At 37.6% G+C, this 27,456-nt stretch overlaps 1 protein-coding gene across 2 annotated transcripts; it reads left to right on the top strand.

Annotated features, from left to right (window-relative positions):
- Positions 1-3,198: 3,198 nt before the first annotated feature.
- On the top strand, positions 3,199-25,919 carry ZNF567 (zinc finger protein 567). 2 transcript variants are annotated; one of them, XM_032591442.2, is made up of 7 exons: positions 3,199-3,498; positions 4,000-4,063; positions 5,048-5,148; positions 7,221-7,294; positions 16,976-17,102; positions 17,363-17,449; positions 21,316-25,919. In XM_032591442.2, exons 4-7 carry the CDS (start codon positions 7,286-7,288, stop codon positions 23,034-23,036), a joined length of 1,944 nt encoding a protein of 647 aa, XP_032447333.1. In that variant the 5' UTR covers positions 3,199-3,498; positions 4,000-4,063; positions 5,048-5,148; positions 7,221-7,285; the 3' UTR covers positions 23,037-25,919. The 2 variants fall into 2 exon arrangements, with proteins under 2 accessions (XP_032447333.1, XP_032447334.1); XM_032591443.2 differs by lacking the exon at positions 4,000-4,063 and having other exon boundaries at positions 5,048-5,379.
- The last annotated feature ends 1,537 nt before the right edge of the window (positions 25,920-27,456 follow it).

Here is a 27,456-nt window from a genome sequence, read left to right as displayed (position 1 = left end):
GATGATGCCTTATATTACAGTAAAAGAGACACTCTTATGGTATGTTGGTGAAATTTTAAGCAGGGCAATTGATGAAGATGATGTAAGTCAGTTTTAACTGTGAAAGCCTCATTCTCAACAATATTTAAGACTCTGTTCAAAAGATATAATTATATGTGTGCACAAAAAGGAGTGTGCAGTGAAACACTATGCAATATTGGGGAAAGCAGCTAAATATCCTTCAATAGGGAAATGGTTACATAGTATATCCAGACAATGTAGTCAAAACATTATGATAGATTGTAATTTGATGACATGAAAAACTTTCACTGTATTTTGTCAGATGAAGAAGGCAGATTACAAAACAGTATTGTAGTATGATTCTGTTTTGAATGAACAAATCCTATGTGCGTATATCCATGTGTTAATTCACAGAGAAATATGAAATGATTTAGAATAAAATGTTCAAATAAGCTGTTTCTAAGTGAGCATTATTTTGAGCTTTTCTGTATTTTCTAAATTTCTGAATAACAATCAGAAAAAATAATAGAGCTAATCCCTCCCTCTTTGAGAGAAGAAATAATAAGAGATGTGTATGAAACATGGGGTGTAGTGCAGTAGTGGTTTAAATTCTGGCTTAGGGTGGCCTGAAGTTTCTTCATAGATGTGAAGCCTTTCGGATGAATAACTCAACTACTACCTTAAAGATCCTAAACCTTGAAACTAAGATTTTATTACACATTGGATTCCTCTTCCTGGTTGCCCCTCACCTAGGCTCAGATCTATTATTGCCTGCCAATCCCTCCACCAGTCATTGCTCCAACAAGGAAATCACATCTGCCTTGGAAATTAATTAATATTAAACCCTGCACATAGGAGAAGAAATGGAACTTAGGCCTGATGTGGCTGTGTAGAAATTCAGACCATTCCCTTGATCATTAGGCAGAAAAGGAAGTTGAGAAAGTAATCTGAAGGATCAGGATGATGACAATTTAGAAAACACAGCAGAGATGCCCGTTTCTACTTCCAGGAATCTTAAATCAGTCCTTCAGAAAATTAGCTAAGTACCCTAAAGAGTCACAGTGAAGAAAGATGACTCTAGGATGCAGACTTTGAATTGGAAAAGGGAAAAGAGATACTATAATCCAGGAGACCCAGTTGATTAAATAAATACACATAGATCCTTTATCACACCCTTGAACAAATTCTTCTGAGTAGGGTGAGTTATCTATACTCCACTCAGCAAAAGTCAATTCCACATTCCTGGGTCTACATACCCCTAAAATGACTGGAACTCATATCCTGATAAGGTTCTAGAAGGGAATGCAAAGTTGGTGAAGACATGGGAGCTGGACAGTAAGAAGGAGCTGCTCAGCAAAGTTAATAGTTAAATAAATTACAAAATATCCATGTAAAAGAATATTAAGATAAACAAATCCAAAGCTGTAGGAAGTAATCAAGGATATAGAAAAATTTCAAGATATAACATCAGTAGAGAAATCACTTTACAAAACAGATTAACAAATACAATTATACCAATATTGAGTGATACAAAAAAAAGTTAAACAACCGTTTCAGTTATCTGTTGCTATGTAACCATTCCAAAATTTTGTGGCTTAAAAAACATTCATTAGCTCATTATTCTGGGGTTGGCAATTTGGGCTTGGTTTGGCTGAGTGGGTCTACTGATTCCACTCATCTAATAGCAGCCAGTGGTTTGGTGGGGACTGGATGGTCCAAGATGGTCTCTGAAATATCTGGTAGCTGTTGCTGTCAGCTGGGCCTCTGTCTCCAGGTGATCTTCTATCTTCAAGCAAGCTAGTCATAACCTTCAGTAAAAGGTGGCCTCAGGGCAGGAAGAGGAAAAGAGCGGACCTCCTAAGGTTTTGTCTCACAAATCTTACAATGTCACTTCCACCACAGGCTTTTTGCCAAAGTCCATCAAAAGGCCCTGCCTACTAGTAACTTAACCATTTCAGAACAATTACTCCCTTTTCTGAAAAACAAAAAGAGAACAAGGAGAACAAAATCCCTGACCTTAAGCTTGGTTTCAGATATGCCCAGTAATGTTTTCCTTTATTCAGAGCTCTTCTCTCAGTGAACAGCACTGTAGGGAAAGGGAAGGGGCATGGGAAGGGTAGGAATCATTAGACACCAGACCTTTCTTGGAGCACAGACTAGCTAAATTGGAAGAAATTCTTCAACACCACACAATCTCTCACCATCTGTCACACACATACTGGACAGAAGTAAAAGGGAGATGGGGAGTACTGCTAATCCTTTTTAGTATCAAAGGGAAAAGCCAGGGTCACTGATATCCAGGGCTGAAAACTTTCCAAGTTCACAGCAAGTTTCCTGGGGAGACAGCTTTGGGAATGATGTGGTTCTAAAACATGGAACTTGACCTCAGCTCCCAAGGGAGATCCTCTAAGGAAGGAATGGCACTCCCAGGCTCTCCAAACTCTGCCTAAAGGACTCTTCCAATTCTAAAATTTCGTTCCAAAAACTGGTTTGTGCTTTTTTGCTTGCATGTAACTTTATACTACCACTCAAATATGGACTCCCTTTGGTGACCATCTCTCTGCAGCTGGGGTCCATGGCTGTAAAGCAAGAGAAAAAAAAAAGAAGCAGCAGGGAACCCAGGAATACAGATCCTAAAAAAGGTTAGAACCTAAAATTGGCCCCTAGATGGGCAACACTCACTTTACTGATACCCCACTATGTTAAGCAGGAAGCTAGGCACTGGACGTTGGGGGAGGAGGGGAGGGAGGCTGTGCCCTGACGAAGGCAACTGAGACCATGCTTTAGTGCAAGGGCGACTCAAGTTAATACAGGCATCGCAGTCTTCACAAGCGCAGATATACTCTCAAAAAGGTCTTCAAAAGACCCCTCAGTCCCGACGTTAAACCCAGAACTGAAGAAATGAAGCTCTATCCCATCACACAACCGAACTCGTACCAGTCAAAGCATTAAAAGCTTCTCCCATCACATTAGGTAACAGCACTGTCTTATGATGGGCGGTCTCAAACCCCACAGTGTCACGTGCCTAACACTACAGCTGACCAGTCACCCCAAACGTTCCGCATCCGCGTTGGGACGTACACGCACAATCACACACCTGTCACGGCCTCAGCACCGCCCACACTCTCATTTGTCTTCGTCACCGCCACAAACGCTCACACGCAAACAGCCATACACAGGCCTGAGCTCCAGGCTCAACGCGCCCTGTCTGCACCTTGGGGGCTCGGGGCTTCCTCACTGGGCGCGCCCGCCACGCCCAGACTCCGGCGGCCACTCGGAGCGCGAAGACTTTGAGGGGTAACCAGAGAGGACCCAGGGCTCAAAGTTCTTTTCAAAAGCTGCACAGGGGCTTTGGGAAATGTAGTTCAAGGCTGGAAAAGCCCGGATGTCGAGCGCGCGCAAGGAGGCTGCGGCTTCAAAGACTGAGCCGCAGAGACACTTGGGAGGTACAGCTCGCGCGGGAGTACGCAGGCGCAGACCGCTGGCCAGTGGTCGAAGGTGAGGCTGGTGGGTCCTACGGAGGCGGTGGAGGCGGGTGATGGCGGGACCTGGGGGGAATGCAGAGGAGGGAGGCGGGAACCTGGCCAGGAAGGCCGGGGAAGAAGGCAAGAGTTCTGGGCCCTAGAGAGAACGGGAGGGAGGCGAGAACCTAAGCAGAAGGAGCCAGGGCCGGGAACGCCGAGAAGGGAAAGGGAGCCCGGGCCAGGGAGCGTCCTAGAGGGAACCGGTAGTCCAGGCTGGACAGCGCCGAAGAGGGAACTGGAAGCCCGAGTTGGTGTGAGCTTGGGGAGGGCAGGAATTTTGTCCCCCCACCCCCACCCCGCACCGTGAGGAAACCCCAGCTTTCGGAGTGCGGCCTGGCACACACGGGCATTCAGTTCGTGTAGCTTTTTGTGCCCGTTCTTGTGCAGTTTGGGCATGTGTTACTCCGTGTGACGTTGTGGAACCAGTTGTTTGGAAAGTGATAAGGTCTCTATGTTTGTCTAATTTTTCAAATAGGATGCGAGTTGATTTGTTTTTGAGACTGCATGCGACTTTGGAGAGACGATAGTAAGGGGTTTTTGTGAGTAAAATTTTGCTATTTTGTGTGAAGTATGTTATAGGCTCGGTGAGATTATGCCTGTGATGTGCCTATGGGATTGTGATTGTGTCGTGGGTAATATAACTGTGTCTTTGTCTAATTTTTAAAGTATCTTGTGTGTACAATCCGCAGTAATTCGTGAATGTTATTATGTGACTGAGATGGAGCGCTTGAGAAATTGGATGCATGACCAGTTAAATATGTATTGTTTCGATTATCTGAATACTGGCATTTTATATGCTTATAGATTTCACTCTATGGCAACTGGATAAGTGAAATAGAGATTTTTTTTTGATGGAGAGGAGGAAGTAAAATAAAAATAATTTTCAGATGGTAGGATTGTATATTGGGAAACCCCACACTGACTAATGATTGGTATGTTGAAATGAGTAGGACACCATAAAAAATTGGGCAAGACACAAAAAATTTCTCCCCTAACTGCCACTCAAAGTTTCTATTTGGGTGAATCCCTTTTTTTCCCTGCTACTACTGGATGCATTGCGAGACAGATTGAGTAATATCTTTGCTCGTTCTGAAGACTGAATCTGTTGAACATTTAAATACAAGACCAGTCTCATAGTAACTATTTAACTAGTTAAATAAAATATTCACTATAGGGGCGCCTCGGTGGCTCAGTTGGTTGAGCATCCAATTCTTGGTTTCAGTGCAGTTCACGATCTCACAGTTTGTGGGTTCGAGCTCCACCTTGGGCTCTCTGCTGACAGTGCAGATCCTGGTTAAGATTTCTCTCTCCCTCTCTCTCTGCCCCTTCCTGGCTTGCTCTCTCTTTCCTTCTCAAAAAATAAACAAATGAATATTTTAAAAAACATTCACTATAGACACCAATACTTCAAACTTGTTTTAAATAAAAACCCTCCCTCCTACTGGAAGCCTGCCTGGGAAAAGGGTACATGATCAGCTTCTTCTCTAATTCTTCAACCTCTATTTTGTCTCTACTTCCTCTAGGTGGGTAGTCTCTGGCTGGAATGGATTGGGAGCTGGAAAACAAGAGACAAGAAGTTAGGGACAAGAAGAGGCTAACATGATTGGTACCATTATAATTTATTGTAAGTCATCTCTTACCTTCTGAGAGAACCCACTGCTGGGAACTTCCAGATACACTTCCCTTCTTATGGGTACAGCCACTTCTCCAGCTGTCTTCTCAATGTTTCCTCTGGGCATGCAGTTGGCCACCTGCTCTGGTGGGTCTTGTTGTCTCTCCAGTGAGTCCTCTTGGACAAGAGAATCCAAGCCATTCCAGGCAGGCTCCATCCATGGGTTGCCCATCTAGAGCTCAGGTGAGAATTAGCCCCTTAGTCACTTTGCCCTTTCAAATCCTGAAATATATACATTTTCCCCCAAAACTCTCTTTACCACTTTGTTTCCCAGTGACATCAGCATCTGAGGGGCCCCTTGTTTCTTATAAGAAAGCACCCACTTTTCTTCGCCTGGAAAACTATGTCCTAAAAAATAGTTTACTCTCTTAGACAAAGTAGGAGTTAAATTAATGGTAGCAAAACTTTATGTTTTTTATAAGACTTTATTTTAGAATGAGGGACACTTAGAAGCTTGCTTTCCTCACCATCTTTGGAACATCTGCTGAGACTGAGAGAAAAATTTATAAGTTACCATGCTGTTATAAACAGTGACAACAATTAGAAAATTCAGAGGTTTGTTGGAAAAATCATTGACAAATTAATAAGCTTCATTTATATATGCGTGCTTATGTGTATATATATGTATCAGAAAACTATGGAAAATGACCAGTGGTCATCAAAAATATGAGATACAAAGAATTTCATAATCTATAAGTAAAAGAATTCTTTTAATGTTTCTAAGGGACTCAAAAAATAAGACTTGAATAAAAGAACAGGAAGACATGTGACAAAGTGTCAAAACTCCCTAACATTTCATGCAATTCCATTAAATTTTCAGTAAAAATTTTGAATTTTCTACGAGAAATTTCTAAGAACGAAAGTTCTTATGAGAATATGAATAAGCCAAAAATTCTGAAAGAAAATAATGAAGGGGGAAGTAGCTCTACCTGATACTAAAATATGTTTTAAAACTAATAACTGCCGAGTCATCTTTGCAATTAAATGAACAGATCAGTAAAACTAAATATAAAATCCAGATCTACTCAGATATATAAAGGAAGTAAGGTATATGGTTATACTTGATCTTAGCCAAAAGGCCAAGAAGGAATAAAGATGGCAGTTTTGATGAGTGGAGGAAACAGTAGATTATTGAACACCTGACAGTATTAAACCAATGGCCAATAATCTGTTGAAAGTTTTTGGGTTTTTTGGGTTTTTTTTGTATTTAAGTAGGCTTCATGCCCATTGCAGAGCTCAGTGCAGGGCTTGAACTCATGACCGTGAGATCAAGACCTGAGCTGAGATCAATAGTTGGACGCTTAGCCGACTGAGCCACCCAGGCACCCCTGCTATAAGTTATTTTTGCATGGCAAAAACAAAGTCATATGAGAAACTATAAATTATTTGAAGTGAATACAGTACTTCCTTCCTTTAAAAAAAAATCTAATAACCAATCTAGAAAATAAAAATCTAATAGAAAAGTGAAAGAATTATAAGAGACCATTAACAGATGAGAAACTAAGGATGTTTTTTAAACTTATGAAAAGAAGCTTATTTTCTCTTATAATGGGAAAAATAAAACCCAGAACCACAATTTCTACCTATTAGATAGGCATGCATCAAGAAGTTGGTATCGGTAGCATTTATCAAGGTATTGGCATACATCAAGAAGTTGGTATCGGTAGCATTTATCAAGGTGTATCAGTATATTCTCATATATTGTTGGTGATAGTGTAAATGGTAGAGCCTTCTGGAGAGCAGCTTGAAGGTAGGCTGCTAAGAGAGAAAAATTAGTGCTAGAAAGGAGGGGAACTTGCCCAAAATCTAACCTCTTGCCCAAGAGCCTCTATCTCTGGATTTTGGGATAAAATAAGATTTGTCTAGCTTATTCTCCTTCCTGTAAATTATGTGGAATGTGCAGAGTGGTCAAAGGCCAAAGCAAGGGAAATGGAGGCGATTTCAATTGAGACAAGTCATAAGAGAGCTATAAGTCGTGTATAGTGTCATTTTGGCTTCTTTTCATCTTGGCTTTGCCTTCTTAGGAACTGCCTCTTTTCCAAAGAGGAACCCAAAGGAAGACTGGTCACCTCTTGCAAATCTCAAAACCATGGCTCAGGTGAGGTGATGGTTCCTCTCTCTTTTCCAAAATAATCTTTATTTTTTTTATTTTTTTTTAAGGATATTTGAGCATTTGCCTTTCTTGTACCAAATCCTCCTGCCTATCTTCCCCTTCAGGAAAGTGTCCCCATTTCTTTCCATATTGGCCAGATAAGCCTTTTCCTTCCACAAATGCTCCTTCTAATTTTAACTAATTTTCACACATTAAGTGGGTTTATCATTAAACATCTTTCTTTGTCTTCTCCCAGAAGCAGAGCTGGGACAAAAATGCATTTCCTCAAATGAGAATATATTACTGCATGAACTTTGCTTGTTTAAATAAAAACAGTCAAGATGGAGATGGAATTGATGTTGCTTTTAGTAAGTAGCAAGGACTATTGTCTTGAGGCTTTAAGGAAAGAGTTATGCTTTGCAAATTGTACAAAGAACAGAGAATCTTGCTTTTCTCCTGTCTGATCCTCCAGTTTTGCCCATAGCTGCTAACAATTCCTAAAAATCCATGGCCTGCCAATAACACTCCCCCATTATGCTAATGGTGTTCCTATTTTTAAACTTCTCTAATTTTATATTTGGATGCAGCGGAAGTAAATATATATGCTTGGATCACCATACTGAATTACAAGTATAACTCTTGAAATATCCTGCCCTTGGTTTCAAAGATGTTGTTATCTCTTGGTTCTTTCAGAAATGTCATCTTTATATCTGGACCTCTTAAATACTACTGTGCTCCAGATTCTTTTATTATTATAATTTTTTTATGTTTATTTATTTTTGAGAGAGAGAGTGCAAAGGGCAGAGAGAGACACACACACACACACACACACACACAAAATCTGAAGTGGGCTCCAGGCTCTGAGCTGTCAGCGCAGAGCCTGATGGGGCTCGAACCCACAAACAGTGAGATCATGACCTAAGCCGAAGTCGGACACTTAAACCAACTGAGCCACCCAGGCACCCCTGTACTCCAGATTCTTTATTGGTTCTCTTCTTTTTTCATTTCCCTGTTCCTATTCACAGTCTACCACCGTTATTCTAATGCTCACATAATTGTAAACCTAAACCTCTGTTCTGAGTGTCAAAACCATATCCAATCTCCAACTAAAAATCACCACCTGCATATTCCGCAGATACTTCAGGCACATGCCCAAGATTTATCTCATTATCTCCTGCCCATCGTGTTCTTTTTTGTTTTGTTTTCTATCTGCTTTTGGCCCCAGTCCCATACCCACCTGCTAATATAATATAGCTAGCTTGAGTTAAATAAATGTCTCTCTTCCACTACGCAATTTAGTGGTGATTTTATTCCTTATACCACAGTTGCCTTCATCTCCCTTGATATCTTTATTTTGAGTGCCTCTCTCATATCCTGGTCACTTGTTTTCCCATATAACACCTTTGCTCCTTTTCCAGTCCTCCAAGTGCTCACCCCACTGCTCACTTATGGATCTTTGTGTTTCTTATGCTTTTCTGTTTAACTTTGTGTGTGTGTGTGTGTGTGTGTGTGTGTGTGTGTGTGTGTAGTAAAATATACGTAGTGTAAAATTTCACCATTTTAGCCATTGTTGAGTGTGTAGTTTAGCCCCATGAAATATATTCAGCGTTGTGTAACCAGTACCACTATGTATTTCTAGAACTTTTTCATCATCCCAGACAGAAACTCTATACTTATAACATTAATCGGTGACTGTTAACCTTATACTTTTTATAGCATCAGAACTAAAGCACATTAGAAGAATGTATAAAGATAGCCCTTTAGGGGAGTGGAAGATGTTAAAATATTAACAGTTTAAATTCAATAATAGTAATCAATGATAATAATGGTTTTCCAATTCACGAATATGATGTACATCTCCTTTTATCTTTAAATTCTCTCAGTAATGTTTTGTTATTTTCAGTGTACAGTCTTACACGTTTTGTTATATTAATCCCTGGGTATTTTTTTTATGCTATTGTAAATGCTATTCATTTTTATTTCAAATTTTCACTGTTCACCGCTAATATATGAAAACACAATTGATTTTTGTATATTGATCTGCAATCTTTCTAAAGTCACTTATTCTAGTAATTTTTTGTATTCTTTAGGATTTTCTACATAGATAAGCATGTCATATGTAAATAATGACTGCTTGCCTTCTTGCTTTTCAAACTGTGCATCTACTGCATTGTCTGGAACCTTCAGTATAATGTTGAATAGAAATGGTGAGAACAGACATTTGTGCCTTGTTCCTGCCTTAGGAGAAAGGGATTCAGAGTTTCACTATTAAGTATGATATTAGCTATAGATTTTGCATTGATTTATCAGGTTAAAGAAGTTCCAGTTTGCTGATAGTTTTTATCATGAGAGGGTGCTGAATTTTTTCAAAAGTTTTTCTTCATCTATTGGTTATTCCTCATTATTTGGCTTTTCTCTCTCTCTCTCTCTCTCTCTCTCTCTCTCTCTTTTAGTGTTTATTTATTTTTTTTTTTGAGAGAGAGAGAGAGAGAGAGAGCATAGGAGCAGGGCGGGCGGAGAGAATCCGAAGCAGGCTCCAGGCTCTGAGCTGACAGCACAGAGCCCAATGCGGGGCTTAAACTCACAAACCATGAGATCATGACCTGAGCCAAAGTTGGACACTTAACCGACTGAACCACTCAGGTGCCCCTTCTCTTTTTTCTATTAACACCATGAATTATATTGATTTTGAAGTGTTCAGCCAACTTAGAAGCTCTAGCTCTAGGATAAATCCCACTTATGTAATGTTTGATGAATTTGCTAATATAGTACATTGTTAAGGAGTTGTTTGTGGTTCATAAAGAATTTGGTCTATATTTTTTCTTGTAATACCTTTGTTTAGTTTTCATATCAGGATAATTCTTTTAAAATAAGTTGGGAAGTATACGCTCTTATTTTCTAAAAGAATTTGTGTCAATTGGTACTATTTCTTCTTAAAGTGTTTGTTAGAAATCACCAGTGAATAAATCTTTAAAAATTAAAAAATAAAAACAGAGGGGCGCCCAGGTAGCTCAGTGGGTTAAGTGTCCAACTTTGGCTCATGTCATCATCTCGTGGTGTGTGAGTTTGAGTCCCATATCAGGCTCTGTGCTGACAGGCCAGATTCTGTCTCCCTCTCTCTCTGCCCCTCCCCTGCTCATGCTCTGTCTCTCTCTCTCTCAAAAATAAAACATTAAAAAAAATTTTTTTTAATAAATAAAAACAGAGGGAGGGAAACCATAAAAGACTCTTAAATACAGAGAACAATCTGAGAGTTGCTGGAGGGGAGGTGGGTGGGGAAATGGATTAAATGGATGATGGGCATTAAGGAGGACACTTATTGAGATGAGCACTGAGTGTCATATAAGAGATGAATACCTGGGTTCTACTCCTGAAGCCACTACATAACTACACTGTATGTTAACTAACTTGAAAATGAATAAGTAATAATAATAATATATTTTAAAAAAGAAGAATTCACCAGTGAAGCCATGTTAACCTGGAGATTTTTTTGTGGGAACGGGTTTAACTAGCAGCTCAATTTCCTTGGTAGAATTAGGGATATTCAGGTTATCAGGGTGTTTTCTTCAGTGAGCTTTTATAGTTTGTATCTTTCAAGGAATTTGTCAAATTTATTGACAAAGTTATCAAAAATATACTCTTTTTATCCTTTTGATATTTGTGTAATCTGTAGCAATGCCCCTCTTTCATTTCTGCTGTTGATAATTTGTGTCTTATTCTTTTCCTTGGTCAGTTGCCTAGAGTTTTACCAATTTCATTTGTCATTTCAAAGTACCAGCTTTGGGTTTCATTGGTTTACTCCATTGTTTTTCTGTTTCCTCTTTCTTCACATCTTTTTTGTTTCCTTTTTTTTTTCTCAATACTTGGGTTTAATTAAGTCATTTTCTAGTTTTGAGAGAGAGGGACAGCATGAGTAGGGAAGTAGCAGAGAGAAGGAGACACAGAATCAGATGCAGTCTCTAGGCGCTGAGCTGTCACCCAGAGCCCAATGCAGAGATTGAACCCACAAGCAGTGAGATCATGACCTGAGCTGAAGTCAGACTTTTAACTGACTGAACCACCCAGGTGCCCCAAAACTTCTGTATCCTTGTTGATTTTCAGTCTATTTGTGTAGCAATCACTGAGAGAAGAAAGTTGAAATCTTCAGTTACAATTTTGGTTTTGTCTGTTTTTCCTTTTCTATCAGTTTTTACTTAATGTATTTTTAAGTTCTGTTTTTAGGTGCATTCACATTTAGAATTGTTACATTCTCTCATGAATTGATCCCCTCTGTTATTTTGAAATGCCTTATTTAATCCCTGATAATATTCTTTGTGCTGAAATTTGTATTGTTTGATATTATAGCCAATTTAGCTTTCTTATGATTAGTATTTACACGGTATACATGTTTTCCATCCTTTTTAAAATTTTTTAAGTTTACTTATTTTGAGAGAGAGAGAGCAAGTGGGGTAGAGGCAGAGAGAATGGAGGAGAGAATATCAAGCAGACTCCACAGGGTCAGCATAGAGGCCGATGTAGGGCTCAAACTCACAAATTGTGAGATCATGACCTGAGCCCAAACCAAGAGTTGGACGCTTAATTGACTAAGCCACCCAGGTGCCCCTCCATCCTTTTACTTTAACCTTCCTATGTTTTCATATTTATAGTGAGCCTCTTGTAGATAGTATATAGTTTGTCCTTTTTAAAATTTTTTTACTTTTAAGTAACCTCTACGCCCAATGTGGAGCTCCAACTAACAACCCCAAGATCAAGAATCACATGCTCCACTGACTGAGTGGTACCCCTGTAGAGCATCACTTTTTGTAATCTCACAACACATGTTTTTCCAGAGCAAATATGCTATACACTAAGAATATATGCAAATCTCAATAAAAAGAAATCATATGGAGCATTTCTCTAACCACAATTGAATTAAATTAGATGTCAATAAAAATAACATACCTAGACTAGGCCCAAATGTTTGGAAATTAAACAATATGCTAATTTTTAAAAAAATGTTTATTTATTTTGGAGAGAGTGTGAGTGGGGAAGGGGTAGGGAGAGAGGGAGACAGAATCTAAAGCAGGCTCCAGGCTCTGAGCTGTCAGCACAGAGCCCAACATTAGGGCTCAAACCACAAGCCACTAGCTCATGACCTGAGCCGAAGTTGGACGCCCCAACAATATACTACTTCTGAGTAATCAATTTTGGGTCAAAGAATAACCAAAAAGAAAATTTTCATAAAATTAATGAAATTTATGGCTAACATCATACTTAATGGTGAATGACTGTTTTCCCTCCTAAGATCAGGAGCAAGACACGGATGTCTACTTTAACGCTTCTGTCAACACTGTAGATGATGCGTAAAGAATGAAAAAGAAATATAAGGCATATAGACTAGAAAGGGAGAAGGTAAACTGTATTTGCAGATAATATGACCAGGTTATGTAGGAAGTATTAAGGAATTTACAAAAAAAAAGTACTAGAAATAAAAAGTGAATTCAGCAAGGTCACTTATATCAAAATACAAAAATCAATTCTATTTTTATATACTAACAACAAAAAATTGAAAATGAGTTTAAAGAATAAAATTAACAAAACATTTACAAGACCTGTACACTGAAAACTACAAAACACTGCTGAGAGAAATTTAAGAAGACCTAAATAAGCATACATAAGGTCCATGGATTGGAAGACCTACTACTGTTAACATATCTGTTATCTCCAACCAATTTATAAAGTCTTTCAAAACTCAATCAAAATCTAAGTAAGTTGTTTTATAAAGATTGATAAGTTGATTCTAAAATTAACCTGGAAATGTAAAACACCTAACATGTCTAAACAGGTTCTAAATGACAGTGTTGGAAGTTTATTAATGGTGCTCTACAGGGGCACCTTACTGACTCAGTCACTGGAGTATGTGATTCTTGATCTCAGGGTTGTAAATTGGAGCCCCATGTTGGGTATAAATCTGTCCAGATTTTCCTCCCCTTTTTACTGACAAACATTTACATCAACTATGGTTTTGGACTTTTTTAAGTCTCATTTTACTTTTGTCAATTTTTGCTTTATGTTTTTTGAAACTCTTGTTATTTAAATATATATACATTTGTAATTGTTCTAGTTTCCTGGTGTATTTACTTTTTCATCAATATAAAATGCCTCTCTTTGTCTGCAGTAGTAACATTGCTCAACTTTCCCATGTGTAGTGTTTGTATGTCATTTTCCATCCTTTATTTTCAGCCTATTTGTGTCTATGGTATTTAAAATATGTCTCTTGTAGGGGCGCCTAAGTGGCTCAGTTGGTTAAGCTTCCTATTCTTGATTTCAGCTCAGGTCATGATCTCATGGTTCATAAGATTGAGCCCTGTGTCAGGCTCTGAGCTGGATGTGGAGCCTGCTTGGGTTTTTCTCCCTTTCTCTCTGCCCCTTCCCCAGTTGTACATGTGCATGTGCTTGCTCTCTCTCTCTGTCTCAAAATAAATAAATAAACTTTAAAAAATAAAATATGTCTCAGAATTATATTAAATCTTGCTTTTTCATGCATTCTAATATCTTGGTCATTTTATTGGAATGTTTGGTCCATTTATATTTAATACAATTAGAGGTAAATGGATTTAGGGCTGCCATTTTGCTGTTTTGTTTTCCAAATGCTTAACCTATGTTTTTAATCCTTTTAAATATACTTTATATTTCAAGGCAGTTTTAGGTTCATGACAAAATTGTAGAGTTTCCACTACCGTCTGCCCCCATACATGATTAATAGCTTCTCCATTATCAATATCTTGCACCAGAGTGTACATTCATTACAGTGAACCTACATTGATACATAATTCCAAAGTCCAATAGATTTTGGCAAATATATGACATTCTGCCATTATAGTATTATACAGAATAGTTTTAGTGCCCTAAAACTTTTAGGGTTACACCTTTTTTTCCCTTCTTTTTTTACTGTCTCCAGAGTTTTGCCTTTCCAGAATGTCATATAGTTGGAATTATACGGACTTTTCTGATGGGCTTCTTGCACCTACTAATGTGCATTTAAGTTTCCTCCTAATCTGTTTTTATTCATCTCTTCGTATATACTGTTGTATTTTGTATCAATCAAATACATGTTAATGGTTCATTTTCATTCTTCTCTTGACTTTTTATTTATTTATTTATTTATTTTAATGTTTTATTTATTTATTTTGAGAGAGACAGAGAATGCCAATGCAAGAGGGGCAGAGAGAGGAAGAGAGAGAAGCCCAAGCAGGGTGGACACTCATCATGGAGCCTGACACAGGGCTTGATTCCATGACTGTGAGATCATGACCTGAGCTAAAAATCAAGAGTTGGACACTCACCAACTGAGCCACCCAGGCACCCCTCCTCTATTGACTTTTTAGTTGTATCTATTTCTATGCCCAGGTTTTCCATTAGTTCTTTGAAGACATTAAGAGCAGCTGCTTTGAAGCTTTTTTTGGTGGTTTTTTTTTTTTTGGCAAAATCCAACATTGGGACCCACTAGGGATTAATTTCTGTGACTGGCTTTTTCTGAATATGAGTCATATTCTCCCTTGTTTTGTTTGCATATTTAGTAATTTTTACTAGAAATCTGGATATCATGAATAACATAGTAATCTGATACTGTTACGTCTTTTTTCTGAGGATTATTGGTTTTTTTGTCCTGGCAAGCAACTAACTTGCTTGAAATTGAACTTTAAACTCTGCACCAACCCCAAGTATGAAGCAGCTGATATGTCAGCTCAGTTCTTTAAGCTTCCAGCTGCTGCTTTTGACCCTGGCCCCCTTAGGTGAGGGGAGATAGGTTCTCCTTGTGTTCATATATATTAGCTCTCAGTTAAGGAATTGGTGAGAGTTTATACTTAGATTTGGGGACTTACTTTCAGTAGGCCTGTTTCTTCCAGTGTTCCACTACTTATACTTCCTGCTGCTTTGTGAGCTGCAACTTCTGACACCTCAATCCAGTAAGACTTCAGTTTTCTTCTGCTTGTGCTATGATCAGGTTGTATAATACTGGTAATCAAAAATGCCAAAATCTCAGAATCTCACTAGATGCACTTCTATTTTTCAAAACTCTTTTTTGGTATCTTTCTGTCTGCTTTTTCCTAAGTCCTCCCTGATGTCTCCAACAATTGCTTAGTTTAATTATCAGTGTGGTGTTCTGGCAGTGTTTATACTCAGATTTTGGTTCTCATCCTTTCTATAGTTCTCTCACTTCAAGAATTTATTTCTAAATCTCGAGCTCAGCTGCCTTAACAGCTATGGGGTTTCTGGTACCTTCATGCAAAAAAGCCATGGATTGAACAATTCTTACCCATCATGGTTGCTATCCTTTAAGGATAAGCTCTCCATTGGGGCACCTGGGTAGCTCAGTCGGTTGAGCATCCGACTTTTGATTTCAGCTCAGGTCATGATTCCAGGGTTGTGGGATCAAGCCCTGCGTCGGGCTCCACACTGAACATTTAGCGTGCTTGGGATTCTCTTTCTAGCTCTGCCCCTTTCCCCAGCTCATGCTCTCCCTCTCTCTCTCAAGTAAAAAAAAAAAAAAAAAAAAATCAATTTTTTTAAAAAAGGTTAAGCTTGGGGCACCTGGGTGGCTCGGTCGGTTAAGCGTCCGACTTCGGCTCAGGTCATGATCTCACGGTCCGTGGGTTCGAGCCCCGTGTCGGGCTCTGTGCTGACAGCTCAGAGCCTGGAGCCTGTTTCAGATTCTGTGTCTCCCTCTCTCTGTGACCCTCCCCCGTTCATGCTCTGTCTCAAAAATAAATAAACGTTAAAAAAAAAAATTTAAAAATAAATAAATAAGTAAGTAAGTAAGTAAATAAATAAATAAATAAGAAAGGTTAAGCTCTCCTTCAATTTTTGCTTGCTTTGATTGCTTCCAGTTCCATCTATGAGTTGTTATATGTTGTGTTCAGACATATATATTATGTTAAGTATAAATGATTATCTGAGGGATCATTTTCTTGATCAATTGACTGTATTATTTTTGGATGCCAGAAGTTGCTCCCATGCATTTTTAAACCATATTTTTTCTGCATAATACATTAATCTTGACAGAGAAAAGTTTTACCTCCTCAATTGTGTTGCCCTTGTAATATATCACATCTTGTACATTCTTCTCTTGTAGTACCTGTAACACCTTCAAGCAGGTGTATGTTTAAACATACTTTCTTTTTTTTTTTTTTTAATTTTTTTTTTCAACGTTTATTTATTTTTGGGACAGAGAGAGACAGAGCATGAACGGGGGAGGGGCAGAGAGAGGGAGACACAGAATCGGAAACAGGCTCCAGGCTCCGAGCCATCAGCCCAGAGCCTGACGCGGGGCTCGAACTCCCGGACCGCGAGATTGTGACCTGGCTGAAGTCGGACACTCAACCGACTGCGCCACCCAGGCGCCCCTAAACATACTTTCTTGAAGGCTTTGAGGCTATGCAGGGACAGTGTTTTGTATGTCTTGGCACTCCAGTAAACTAATGCAGTTTGGGGGTACAAAGTGACTTTACATAAATATTTGTGTGATGAATTATTAAATAAATTCAGTGGCAGGTACTTCTGTCTTTTGTTTACCTTACAATATAAATTACAAAACAAAAATGATTAGCTTTTTTTACATTGATATGAATGCCCCAAAGGAACAGATCAAAAGTAGTCCCCAGTATCTAGTCAGCTTATTCTGATCACAGTTCCAATCCGTTGCAGGCATCAGTGTCATTCAAAGATGTGACTGTTGACTTCTCTCGGGAGGAGTGGCAGCACCTGGATCCTGCTCAGAAGACTCTCTACATGGATGTGATGTTGGAAAACTATTGCCACCTCATCTCTGTAGGTAAGAAAAACTCTCTTTGAAACTTTCAGTAGCATGCATTTCCTTTCAAAGTGCCTGAATTATGTGTGATCTTGTGTTTCAGGGATAAGATTGATGAATTCTTTTTTTGTTTGCAGAAAGGATAATTTTGTACTTGCCCAGAGCAAGACGTTAAGTTTACTCTTACACAAAGAAGTATCTTAATTTGCAGTATTGAAAATGTACTTTACTAATTTTTCAAATGTATTGAAGCCTAAACAATCCAAATTTTTCTTTGTCAGGGTGTCACATGACCAAACCTGATGTGATCCTCAAGTTAGAACGAGGAGAAGAGCCATGGACATCATTTACAGGTCATACCTGCTTAGGTGAGTTTCTGACTCTTCAGGTGGATGAAATCTAATGGAGAATAAATTTTAAAATAGTCATGGGGTAGGTGGCACCTTTGAAATATGCCACCTGGTGTAGGAGTGTCTTTTTAAAGGCTCCTAACCTTTGAAATGATTATTATTCCTGCAAAACTTAAATCAAACTTTTAAATACAACTCTCCCAATATAATATTCTTTTCTAGTTTGCTTGATGTTATCAAAGATAGTTGCCACTCTTAATCAAAATGTATTATAAACCTTCTGTTTTAGATCTTTTATCTTGTTTTGTGTCTTTTTCTAACTTCAGTCTCTTCTTGACATTGTATATTTTCTTTTGAACATTCTTAAATCTGTTTTTATAAGAGAGAAAATTCTTGTTTAATGTTTTTCTTCTCAGTTGCTTTCCATTTTTTTCTTTTTCTTTCTTTTAATTGCCTCAGGTTTGTTTTCTGTGCTAAGTCTAAGATCCCCTTCTCACCACAAATATAGCTGTTAATTTTAAAACTTACTTGCTTTGGCCCAGATTGATAATTCCACAGTTATCATTCTCTTCTATTAAACTTTTGTGGTTCACTTTATATGGCAGATAATCATTCCTGAAATCAACCCTTCATTTGGGTAAAGCATTGACTTATTCTTATCCTGGTTCTCTGAGTGATTATTTCCAAGTTGGTCTATTTTCTTAATCACTGGACATACTGCCTGATAATACCTGGCACATAATGGTCATTGATACATATATTTTTAAATGTATGTTGTTTCACTAGACTCTCAGTCTTATTTCTCTGATTTGACCTCAAAGGATCTTCCTTTAAATTATGGTAATCTCATCCATTCTGAGGATGGAAGGTCTTTGTTTTATGTAGAGGTCTGTAACACTGACATACTCAGTGCATTTCTCCCACCTTCACTATAGTACTTCAAGGGTTCTGCACTCTGATGTTTCACCTATTTTGTGACAACATGTTAGAAATGAAAATCACAAACTTTCCTAGCCTTTAAATTCTTCCCCACTGTCTGTTTCCAAATATTTTATTTTTACCATGATACCAGCTTTCTCTGTCTCTATCATCATCTCTTATGAATCTCTTCACAATCTGTGTTATGTTTATCAGCCTGTGAAATGTATTTACGTTTTCCCATATTTTCATTTTTCACTGACCTCATACAAAATAACAACTATCTTATTTCATGTCTTGACTACAATAATTACAGCTTGGCTTTGCTATAATTTTGTCCTAATTCTTTCAATTTATATTGTTACTTTTCTGACAAGAGATATCATTGCTTGTTCCCTATTATATGAAATTGAAATGCTTCATTCAAGGACTGCTATAATAAGCCCTCATCTGGTCTTTTCAACTTTATTTCTCTCCATTATGGAAAACTTTTGGTAATTTCCACTTGATATAGTCTCCTCAATGTTCTCCACACATGTGTAATTTGTCATAATGCTTGTACTGTTCATTGTGTTGTGTTCTCCCTTCCATATGCTATGTATGTTTTAAGTCTTGAGATTTCTTCTGCATAAACTATTCCTTAACCACTTCACATAGATTTTCTGAATTCCCATGCTACTTACCAACTCAGACACATACAACTCTTGAAAATAATTATGTAATTTGGTACCCAGTTATATGTGATTTATGCTTAAGGCTTTTTTAATTCAAAGATAAGATCCTCTGTATCTTTTTTGCTATAGTATATAATATTTTAAATATTCCATAGTTGCTCATTAACTTGAAGCTATACAGGCAAGTTACGCTTTTGCTCTATTCACAAAGCATGGTAAGCTCCTTCCAGATGTACCTGCTCAGGCCATGGCTGTATAGATTCTGGTTGAAATTGTTGGATTCTGGGGCACCTGGGTGTCTCAGTCGGTTGAGCGTCCGACTTCAGCTCAGGTCATGATCTCATGGTCTGTGAGTTCGAGCCCTGCGTTGGGCTCTGTGCTGACAGCTCAGAGCCTGGAGCCTGCTTTGGATTCTGTGTCTCCCTCTCTCTCTGCCCCTCCCCTGCTCATGCGCGCGCTCTCTCTCTCTCTCTCTCTCTCTCTCTCTGTCAAAAATAAATAAACATTGAATTGGCTGGATTCTACCAAACACTACCTATCTAGGTAGGATATACAGTGTTAATGTAAACTCAGAAGAGTTCAAAGGAGATAATCAATAAAGTATTCCTTTCTATGGAAAAGGATTACTATCAAAATCTGCATCTTTCACAAAATATTTAAGACACGATTAAGCTTGTGAAAATATTTTGTTAAAATTACTTTCCTAGACCATAACCATTTTTAAGTTATAAAGAAATAGTGCTTAAAGTGGTAGGGGGAAATAAGTGAAGGATTTTTGGCATCATGGAACATAGCATTTTCTTGAAGATAATCTGAGTAGAAATAAGAATGGAAGGCAAGCCACTTGATTTAAAAAACATAAGCAAAGTATGTGATTAGGAGTAAGTGAGATATTTATAAGGCAAAAAAGATGAGGCCTCACTTTTATGTGTGAAAGTTGTCAGATAGGTGGACAACCCTGAAAACTTGTTTGAATATGAAAAGTGAATCTCAGTGATTCAAAGTTTTGTTTACAGGAGAAATTCCTTATATGTTAGTGTTGAGAGTAATGGACTGAAGGAAGAAATAGATTTTTTGAACCTAAATTTAACATTATTTCACTAGATGTGGATGATTGCAAAATAACAGAAGTCAAATATAGCTATAAAATATAAGAGAAATGAAGGTTAAAGTTAATCACTTAGAATGAGATGTAATCTTGTCCACCATGTGGAAAACTGGAGTTAAGAAAAGTTATGAGCACCTGGGTGGCTCAGTCAGTTAAACGTCCAAATCTAGATTTCAGCTCAGGTCACGATCTCACAGGAGATAGAGCCCCACATTGGGCTCTGTGCTGGCATTGTGGAGCCTGCTTGGGATTCTCTCTCCCTCTTTCTCTTTGCTCTTCCCCTGCTCTCTGTCTCTCTCTCTCTCTCTCTCTCTCAAAAATAAATAAACCTTTAAAAAAAAAAAAAGAAAAGTTACTATATTGAGGCAGTTTTTGTGGCAGTTTTTCCTTAAACCTGAAAAAGTAAGTCTGTGAAAAGAAATAGTTACAATTGATGGTCATGAGATTTTTGTTATTGAACCATTCTGAAAGGATTGATAGTAATAGCAATAATGAATACACCAATAAATATACTCCTAGTCAGTTTTAAAGTTCCTGTTGGAAGTGTCTTCATAGCTCTTTTCTCACAGGAGAAAATGATAACCAATTATATGGAGGATTAAAGCCTAGGCTATAGGGTTGTCTTTTAAACACTAGGAAATTACTTGATACTTGGAAAGATTAATGAGCCATTGATGGGTACATAGTAGGCGGTGGTGGAATAACTGGAAATGTTTTGCCTCACAGTCTAGAGCTGAATGTATAAAAATATAGGCTCTGATCTGTGTTCTCCAAAAGCACTCCTTCCTCTAATATTTTTCTTGAATAAGCTTTTCTACTAATTTTTCTTGTCCATCCTACTTAAAGTTTACTGCCCTTGAAAGGTTCACTTCATTGCTTCCAAATCCACCTGTCCAAACATCAGTCTCTCTTTCACCATTCTTTGTCTTCTCACTGCTTGGTGTATTCATTTAACTTTCTGTATGAAGTTCTGATACAAAGTGCAAAAGTTACTAGCGTTCATTGCTTAATTTTTCATTCTTGTCCACACCGAGGCAGAGTTTTTCTTTAGGCTTTGTGTCTTTTCCCTGGCAAGGAATAATTTGTCCAGGGTCTTTTTTGATCTCATATACTAGACACCAGTACAATTTCTTTCCATAGCAAATATGTGAAGATTCACAAATTGTTATTATATTCTTTTGTAGAAGAAAATTGGAAAGATGAAGACTTTTTAGTGAAATTCAAGGAATACCAAGATAAGTTTTCTAGATCAGTTGTATTCATCAACCACAAAAAACTGATTAAAGAGAACAGTAATGCATATGAAAAGACATTTACTTTAAGCAAAAACCCTATTAATTCAAAAAATCTACCTCCTGAATATGATACTCATGGAAAGATTTTTAAAAATGTTTCAGAATTAATCATCAGTAATATAAGTCCTGCAAGAAAGAGACTTAGTGAGTATAATGGATATGGGAAATCACTTCTCAATACTAAACCAGAGACAGCTCAACCTGGAGTCAAATCCCATAATCAGCGTGGCAGGGTTGTCAGTCATAATGACGTACTTATACAATATCATAAGGTGGAAACTCCAGCACAGCCATTTGGATATAATGACTGTGAGAAAGCCTTCCTTAAAAAAGGAGAATTAATTACACATAATAGAGCTTACATAAGGGAAAACCCATCTGAATATAATAAAAGGAGAAGAACAACGAATATTGAAAAAAAACATACATGCACTGAATGTGGGAAGTCCTTCTGCAGGAAGTCAGTATTGATTCTGCACCAGGGAATTCACACAGAGGAAAAACCCTATCAGTGCCATCAATGTGGAAATTCATTTAGAAGGAAGTCATATCTCATTGATCATCAAAGAACTCACACAGGAGAGAAACCCTTTGTTTGTAATGAATGTGGTAAGTCCTTCCGCCTAAAGACAGCCCTCACTGATCATCAGAGAACACATACAGGGGAAAAATCATACGAATGTCCACAGTGTAGGAATGCCTTCAGATTGAAGTCACACCTCATACGTCATCAGAGAACTCATACAGGAGAGAAACCATATGAGTGTAATGACTGTGGGAAGTCCTTCCGCCAGAAGACAACACTCTCTCTACATCAGAGAATTCATACAGGAGAGAAACCCTATATTTGTAAAGAATGTGGGAAGTCCTTTCACCAGAAGGCAAACCTTACTGTACATCAGAGAACTCATACGGGGGAAAAGCCCTATATTTGTAATGAATGTGGGAAATCATTCTCCCAGAAGACAACCCTCGCTCTTCATGAGAAGACTCATAATGAGGAGAAACCCTATATTTGTAATGAATGTGGGAAGTCCTTTCGCCAAAAGACAACCCTTGTGGCACATCAGAGAACACATACAGGGGAAAAATCCTATGAATGTCCTCACTGTGGGAAGGCCTTTAGAATGAAGTCATACCTCATTGATCATCACAGAACTCACACAGGAGAAAAACCATATGAATGTAATGAATGTGGGAAATCCTTCAGTCAGAAGACAAATCTGAATCTGCATCAGAGAATTCATACAGGAGAGAAACCCTATATTTGTAATGAATGTGGGAAGTCCTTTCGCCAGAAAGCAACTCTCACTGTACATCAAAAGATACATACAGGACAGAAATCCTACGAATGTCCTCAGTGTGGGAAAGCCTTTAGCAGGAAGTCATATCTCATTCATCATCAAAGAACTCATACAGGAGAGAAACCATATAAATGTAATGAATGTGGGAAGTGCTTCCGCCAGAAAACAAATCTCATTGTACATCAGAGAACTCACACAGGAGAGAAACCCTATATTTGTAATGAGTGTAGTAAGTCCTTCAGTTATAAGAGAAACCTCATTGTCCATCAGAGAACTCACAAGGGAGAAAACATAGAAATTCAATAAATGATGTGATCTCTTTGTGAAGCCTTTCCAAGTTATTGTAAAACTTTAGTTTAAGGAAAAAAAGCATGCTAAAACATTTTAATAAGGTAATTTTAATCACAAATGTAATAGTAGTTAAAGTACCAACCACAGAACTGTCTGCTGTTTACTAGCACATGTAATGGATATGATCATTGTTATCGAACTTTATCAGAAATGAAGCTAATTTTTTAAGTTTTCAAGTTCTGTTCGCTTAGATTATTTTTTTAAAGTGCTTACATAATATATGCAGAGGCAAGATACAAAATGGTTATAATATCAGTCTCCATAAAAGAAAGAAAGTATGAAATATATTTCTCCTTGTGCTCTGGAATAAAGAATAACTGTTATTTCCCCAAAGATTACCATGTCCCTGGCTTATAACATCATGAAGCAGTCTTTGCATGTCTAAATTTTATGTTTTATCATATATCATGAATTATTTTGTGTCTTGTCTCAACATTTTTAAGATTCATACATTATTGCATGTGGCAGTAATGTATTCATTTTCACTGTGCATACTTTTCCATTTTAAGAATATACCACTATTTATCCTCTTGATGGATGTTTGTATTTTTATAAATTTGTGTTGTAATAAAAATACTGCTCTAAATGCTGTAAATATTCTGTGTATGTGTGTATGTATATTTCTGTTGATCTTATAGTAAGATGAATTACTCAGTCCAAGGGTGTATGTAAGTTTTTTTCAGCTATGGTAGATACTGCCAAACATCTCAGACCTTTCTTAATATGAGGTGATTAACTTTGGAAAGTAACAGCTCTGATTGTAAGCAATGTGGAGAAAGGTCTTTAGCAGTCATTCAACTAGAGAATTTTACTTTAAAAAATCCATATAATATTGTAATTGTAAGAAGACTGTTAGTCATGAATATCTGAATGTAACAAATCTAGAAAGACTCGCTATGGCTTAAATTACACAAAGCTAGAGAATTCATATCGGAACGAATCCTATAGTTGTCATGATTATAGGAATACTTTTAGCCATAGCATACACCTTATTTAACACCATAGAATTCATACTAGAGAAAGGGAGGTTAAGAAATGACAAAGATGAGTAAAACTTGGGAATATAAGTCACAGTAGACAGAATTGTGAAATAACACACACACACACACACACACACACACACACAACTAAGCCTTTTATATATTTATCTCAGGAAGTGTGGGTCTCAATTCCCAATGGAAAAATCACTGGAGAGATATTGATGTTTTAGAATTGGAAATCTGCTAAAACACTAATGTCTATAGCATCTTTTCTATGAAAATAGTAAGTTCAACACCTTGAACAGTTTTACTGAAGGCCCTTGATTATTTGTAACATATGTTTACTACATATATTGTTACTGTGTATAATAAAATGCATTTAAAATTTAAATAAGCTTATCCCCCACCCCCAATTTGGGCCCTCTGCCTTACAGAAAGGGACAGCAATTGCCAGTGGATAGTAAATGGAAACCTGCTTGTCCAGGGCTTGTAGATAATTTGAGAGAGAAAAACAAAAAACGACAGTGGGTAATGAGGAAATTCAGACATGACAAATATTTAGACTTCAAAGGGTCTAAAAATTATAGTGCCTTGTCTGACCAGACAGAACTTTGTGAAATTTAGCCTTTACTAGTAACTATTTACATTTAGAGGATTTGTTTGTTTCATTTTGTGGTTTCTTTTTGAGGGCAGGATGAACATACTAAAAATAAGTAGGTAAGATTACAGGGTCTATATTCATAACCATGAGAACCTGGTAATAGTTTCATTTGAATAAATCTATATTTGTATATGAATTAATACTATTTATTATATGTTAACAATGGCAACTAACAAGAATTATACTCAAGACGGAGGATGCAAATCTACCCTTTTTCCTGGATATTTAATGATAGGGGAGGTGTGGTATAACTGAATCTGTTCTAACCTCAACCAACCAATGTTGGGACTGTGAGTCACTTTTTCTTGGATATTCTACTCTCCTTTGTTTCGTCTCATATGTATTTCTGTGGCTGTCACAAAAATATAATTTATCTGGCATACCTACATGTTCTATCCTGCCTCTTGATTTACTGATTATATTATGAAATAGCCATGTTTTATTTGCAGTAGAGCATTGTATGCATATTCTTAGTTTATTTTTATACATAGTACATAATATTCATGTTTTATAGGTCTTGTGTATGATATACTAGAAATTCTGGTGTACTAACAGACAGTGTTTTAAATGGCTAAGCTTAAAAGTACAATTATGAACTCACAGATGATTAGGCTGTTTTCTTACCTAAAAGAACTTCCAGTATAGGAGGTTATATAAACAAGTCATAAAAGTATTTGGATAGTAATCCTTGAGAATCTCTACATATTTATGCTCTTAGCTATTTCCCAAGATCTCCCCAATTTCTACTATCATAGTTACTATACCCACCAAAATATATGTCACTTATAGGGGGAGATGGAATGGGGTGTTATTAGAAGAGATACATTGCTACTGTATTCATTGTAATGAAATTTTTAAAAATGAGTAGGCCAGTCCCAGACTCCTTTGGCATCCGAGGACAAACAGCAAATATCCCAAATCTATATGTCACATTTTAAACTTTCCTTATTCCCAATCCTATATTAATCCCTCCTCATGCAAATCTCTGGGATATAATATATCTCAGCTGAAGAGGGAAGGGGCAAAAAAGATATTATGCAAATGTTTGGCTGTAAAAAGTTACCCTACTTGAAGTGTCTCTGCAAAAATTCAAAGTAATGGCAGATGCCATTTTCTGTATGATTTTTCTGTTTTTAAATTTATAATTTTTAACTTCCATTTGAAATCATATCCACTAAATTTAATTTTATAAATGTGCCACTTTATAAATATATTGTATTTTTTTTTCAACGTTTATTTATTTTTGGGACAGAGAGAGACAGAGCATGAACGGGGGAGGGGCAGAAAGAGAGGGAGACACAGAATCGGAAACAGGCTCCAGGCTCTGAGCCATCAGCCCAGAGCCCGACGCGGGGCTCGAACTCACGGACCGCGAGATCGTGACCTGGCTGAAGTCGGACGCTTAACCGACTGCGCCACCCAGGCGCCCCAGTATATTGTATTTTTATTGTTTTAACCACCAGATTTATGGTGATTTTTATGGCAGCCACAGGAAACTAACAAATTTTGGTACCAAGGAATGGGGCTCTGCTAAAACAAACATCTAAAAATGTGGAAGTGGGTTTGGATAATGGGTAGAGGCTGGAAGAATTTTAAGCCATATGATAGAAAAGCCTAGATTACCTTAAACAGATTGTTAGGGATTGGTAAAGTGCAGGCTCAGGAAATAGCAGGATTGAGAAAGCTATTTTGTTTGAGGATACATGTGTCATGAACAGAATATTATTAGAAATATTAACATATAATGGTACTTCTGGTAAGGGCTCAAAAGAAATGTTAATATTGGAAACTGTTGGAAAGATCATTCTTACACAGTGGCCAAAAACGACTGAATTGTGGTTTATAGTTGTGTGAAAAGCAAACTTGTAGGTGATGGACTTGAATACTTGGCTGAGGAATTTTCCAAGGGAAATGTTGAAGGTGGGGCCTGGTGTTTTCTTGCTGCTTATTATAAAATATAAAAGGAAAGAGAAATTTAGGAAGGAACTATTATGCAAAAAGGAATCAAAGTCTGATTATTTGGGGGAATTCTCAGCCTATGCAAACTGCAAAGGATGCTGAAATTAGGAGTTCACTGGAGAAAGCTTGCTCTGGAGAGAGTGCTTGGACAATTTTAGTTGAAGAGATTAAGTATGTGACTCATGGATCCAATCAATCATCTCAGTAGAAACAAATGGAAATGGTTGCTCAACAGTGATGCATGGAGGACCCTCTTGTCTAATTGTGTGGATCTCTATGACAAACAGAGGAGACCCACAAGGTCTTTACAAATGTGATATCAGCAGAAACACTGCTGGCTTGGACTGAAAAGAACAGAGACAGAATGAAATAACAGAAGGCTATCAGATTTCCAAAATTCTACAGGGAGGAAATGGGCTGATAATCAACTGTAAACATGTGCTACCCTTCAAGTAAAAGGAAGAATGACTGTAGCCATAGACATAGAGGGCAGAGACACAACCTGGAGGGTAGAGTCTCAGGACACAGGAGATTACTCCTAGGCTTTGAAAACTAATGGAATTTGCTCCACTGGGTTTTGAACTTGCTTGGGACCACTGACTTCTTGTGTGTTTATTGACCATCCATATAATTACTTTAGTGGAATATCTGTTTACATCTTTAGTCTGTTTTCCAATTAGATTATGTGGAAGTTTTTACTATTGAATGCATGTGTGTGTGTGTGTGTGTATTAATACTTAGTGAGATAAGTGACTTGCAAGGATTTTCTCCTGGT

This window comes from Lynx canadensis, chromosome E2, assembly GCF_007474595.2.
Source record: "Lynx canadensis isolate LIC74 chromosome E2, mLynCan4.pri.v2, whole genome shotgun sequence".
Classification (NCBI taxonomy): Eukaryota; Metazoa; Chordata; class Mammalia; order Carnivora; family Felidae; genus Lynx; species Lynx canadensis.
The sequence above is the reverse complement of the archived record's forward strand: the minus strand, read 5'-3'. Positions and strand labels throughout refer to the sequence as shown.

Coding starts and splice junctions, on each gene's coding strand:
- ZNF567 (XM_032591443.2), top strand. Junction 17,103..17,362: donor TTGCCACCTCATCTCTGTAG/GTAAGAAAAACT, acceptor TTTCTTTGTCAG/GGTGTCACATGACCAAACCT. Junction 17,450..21,315: donor TACAGGTCATACCTGCTTAG/GTGAGTTTCTGA, acceptor ATTCTTTTGTAG/AAGAAAATTGGAAAGATGAA.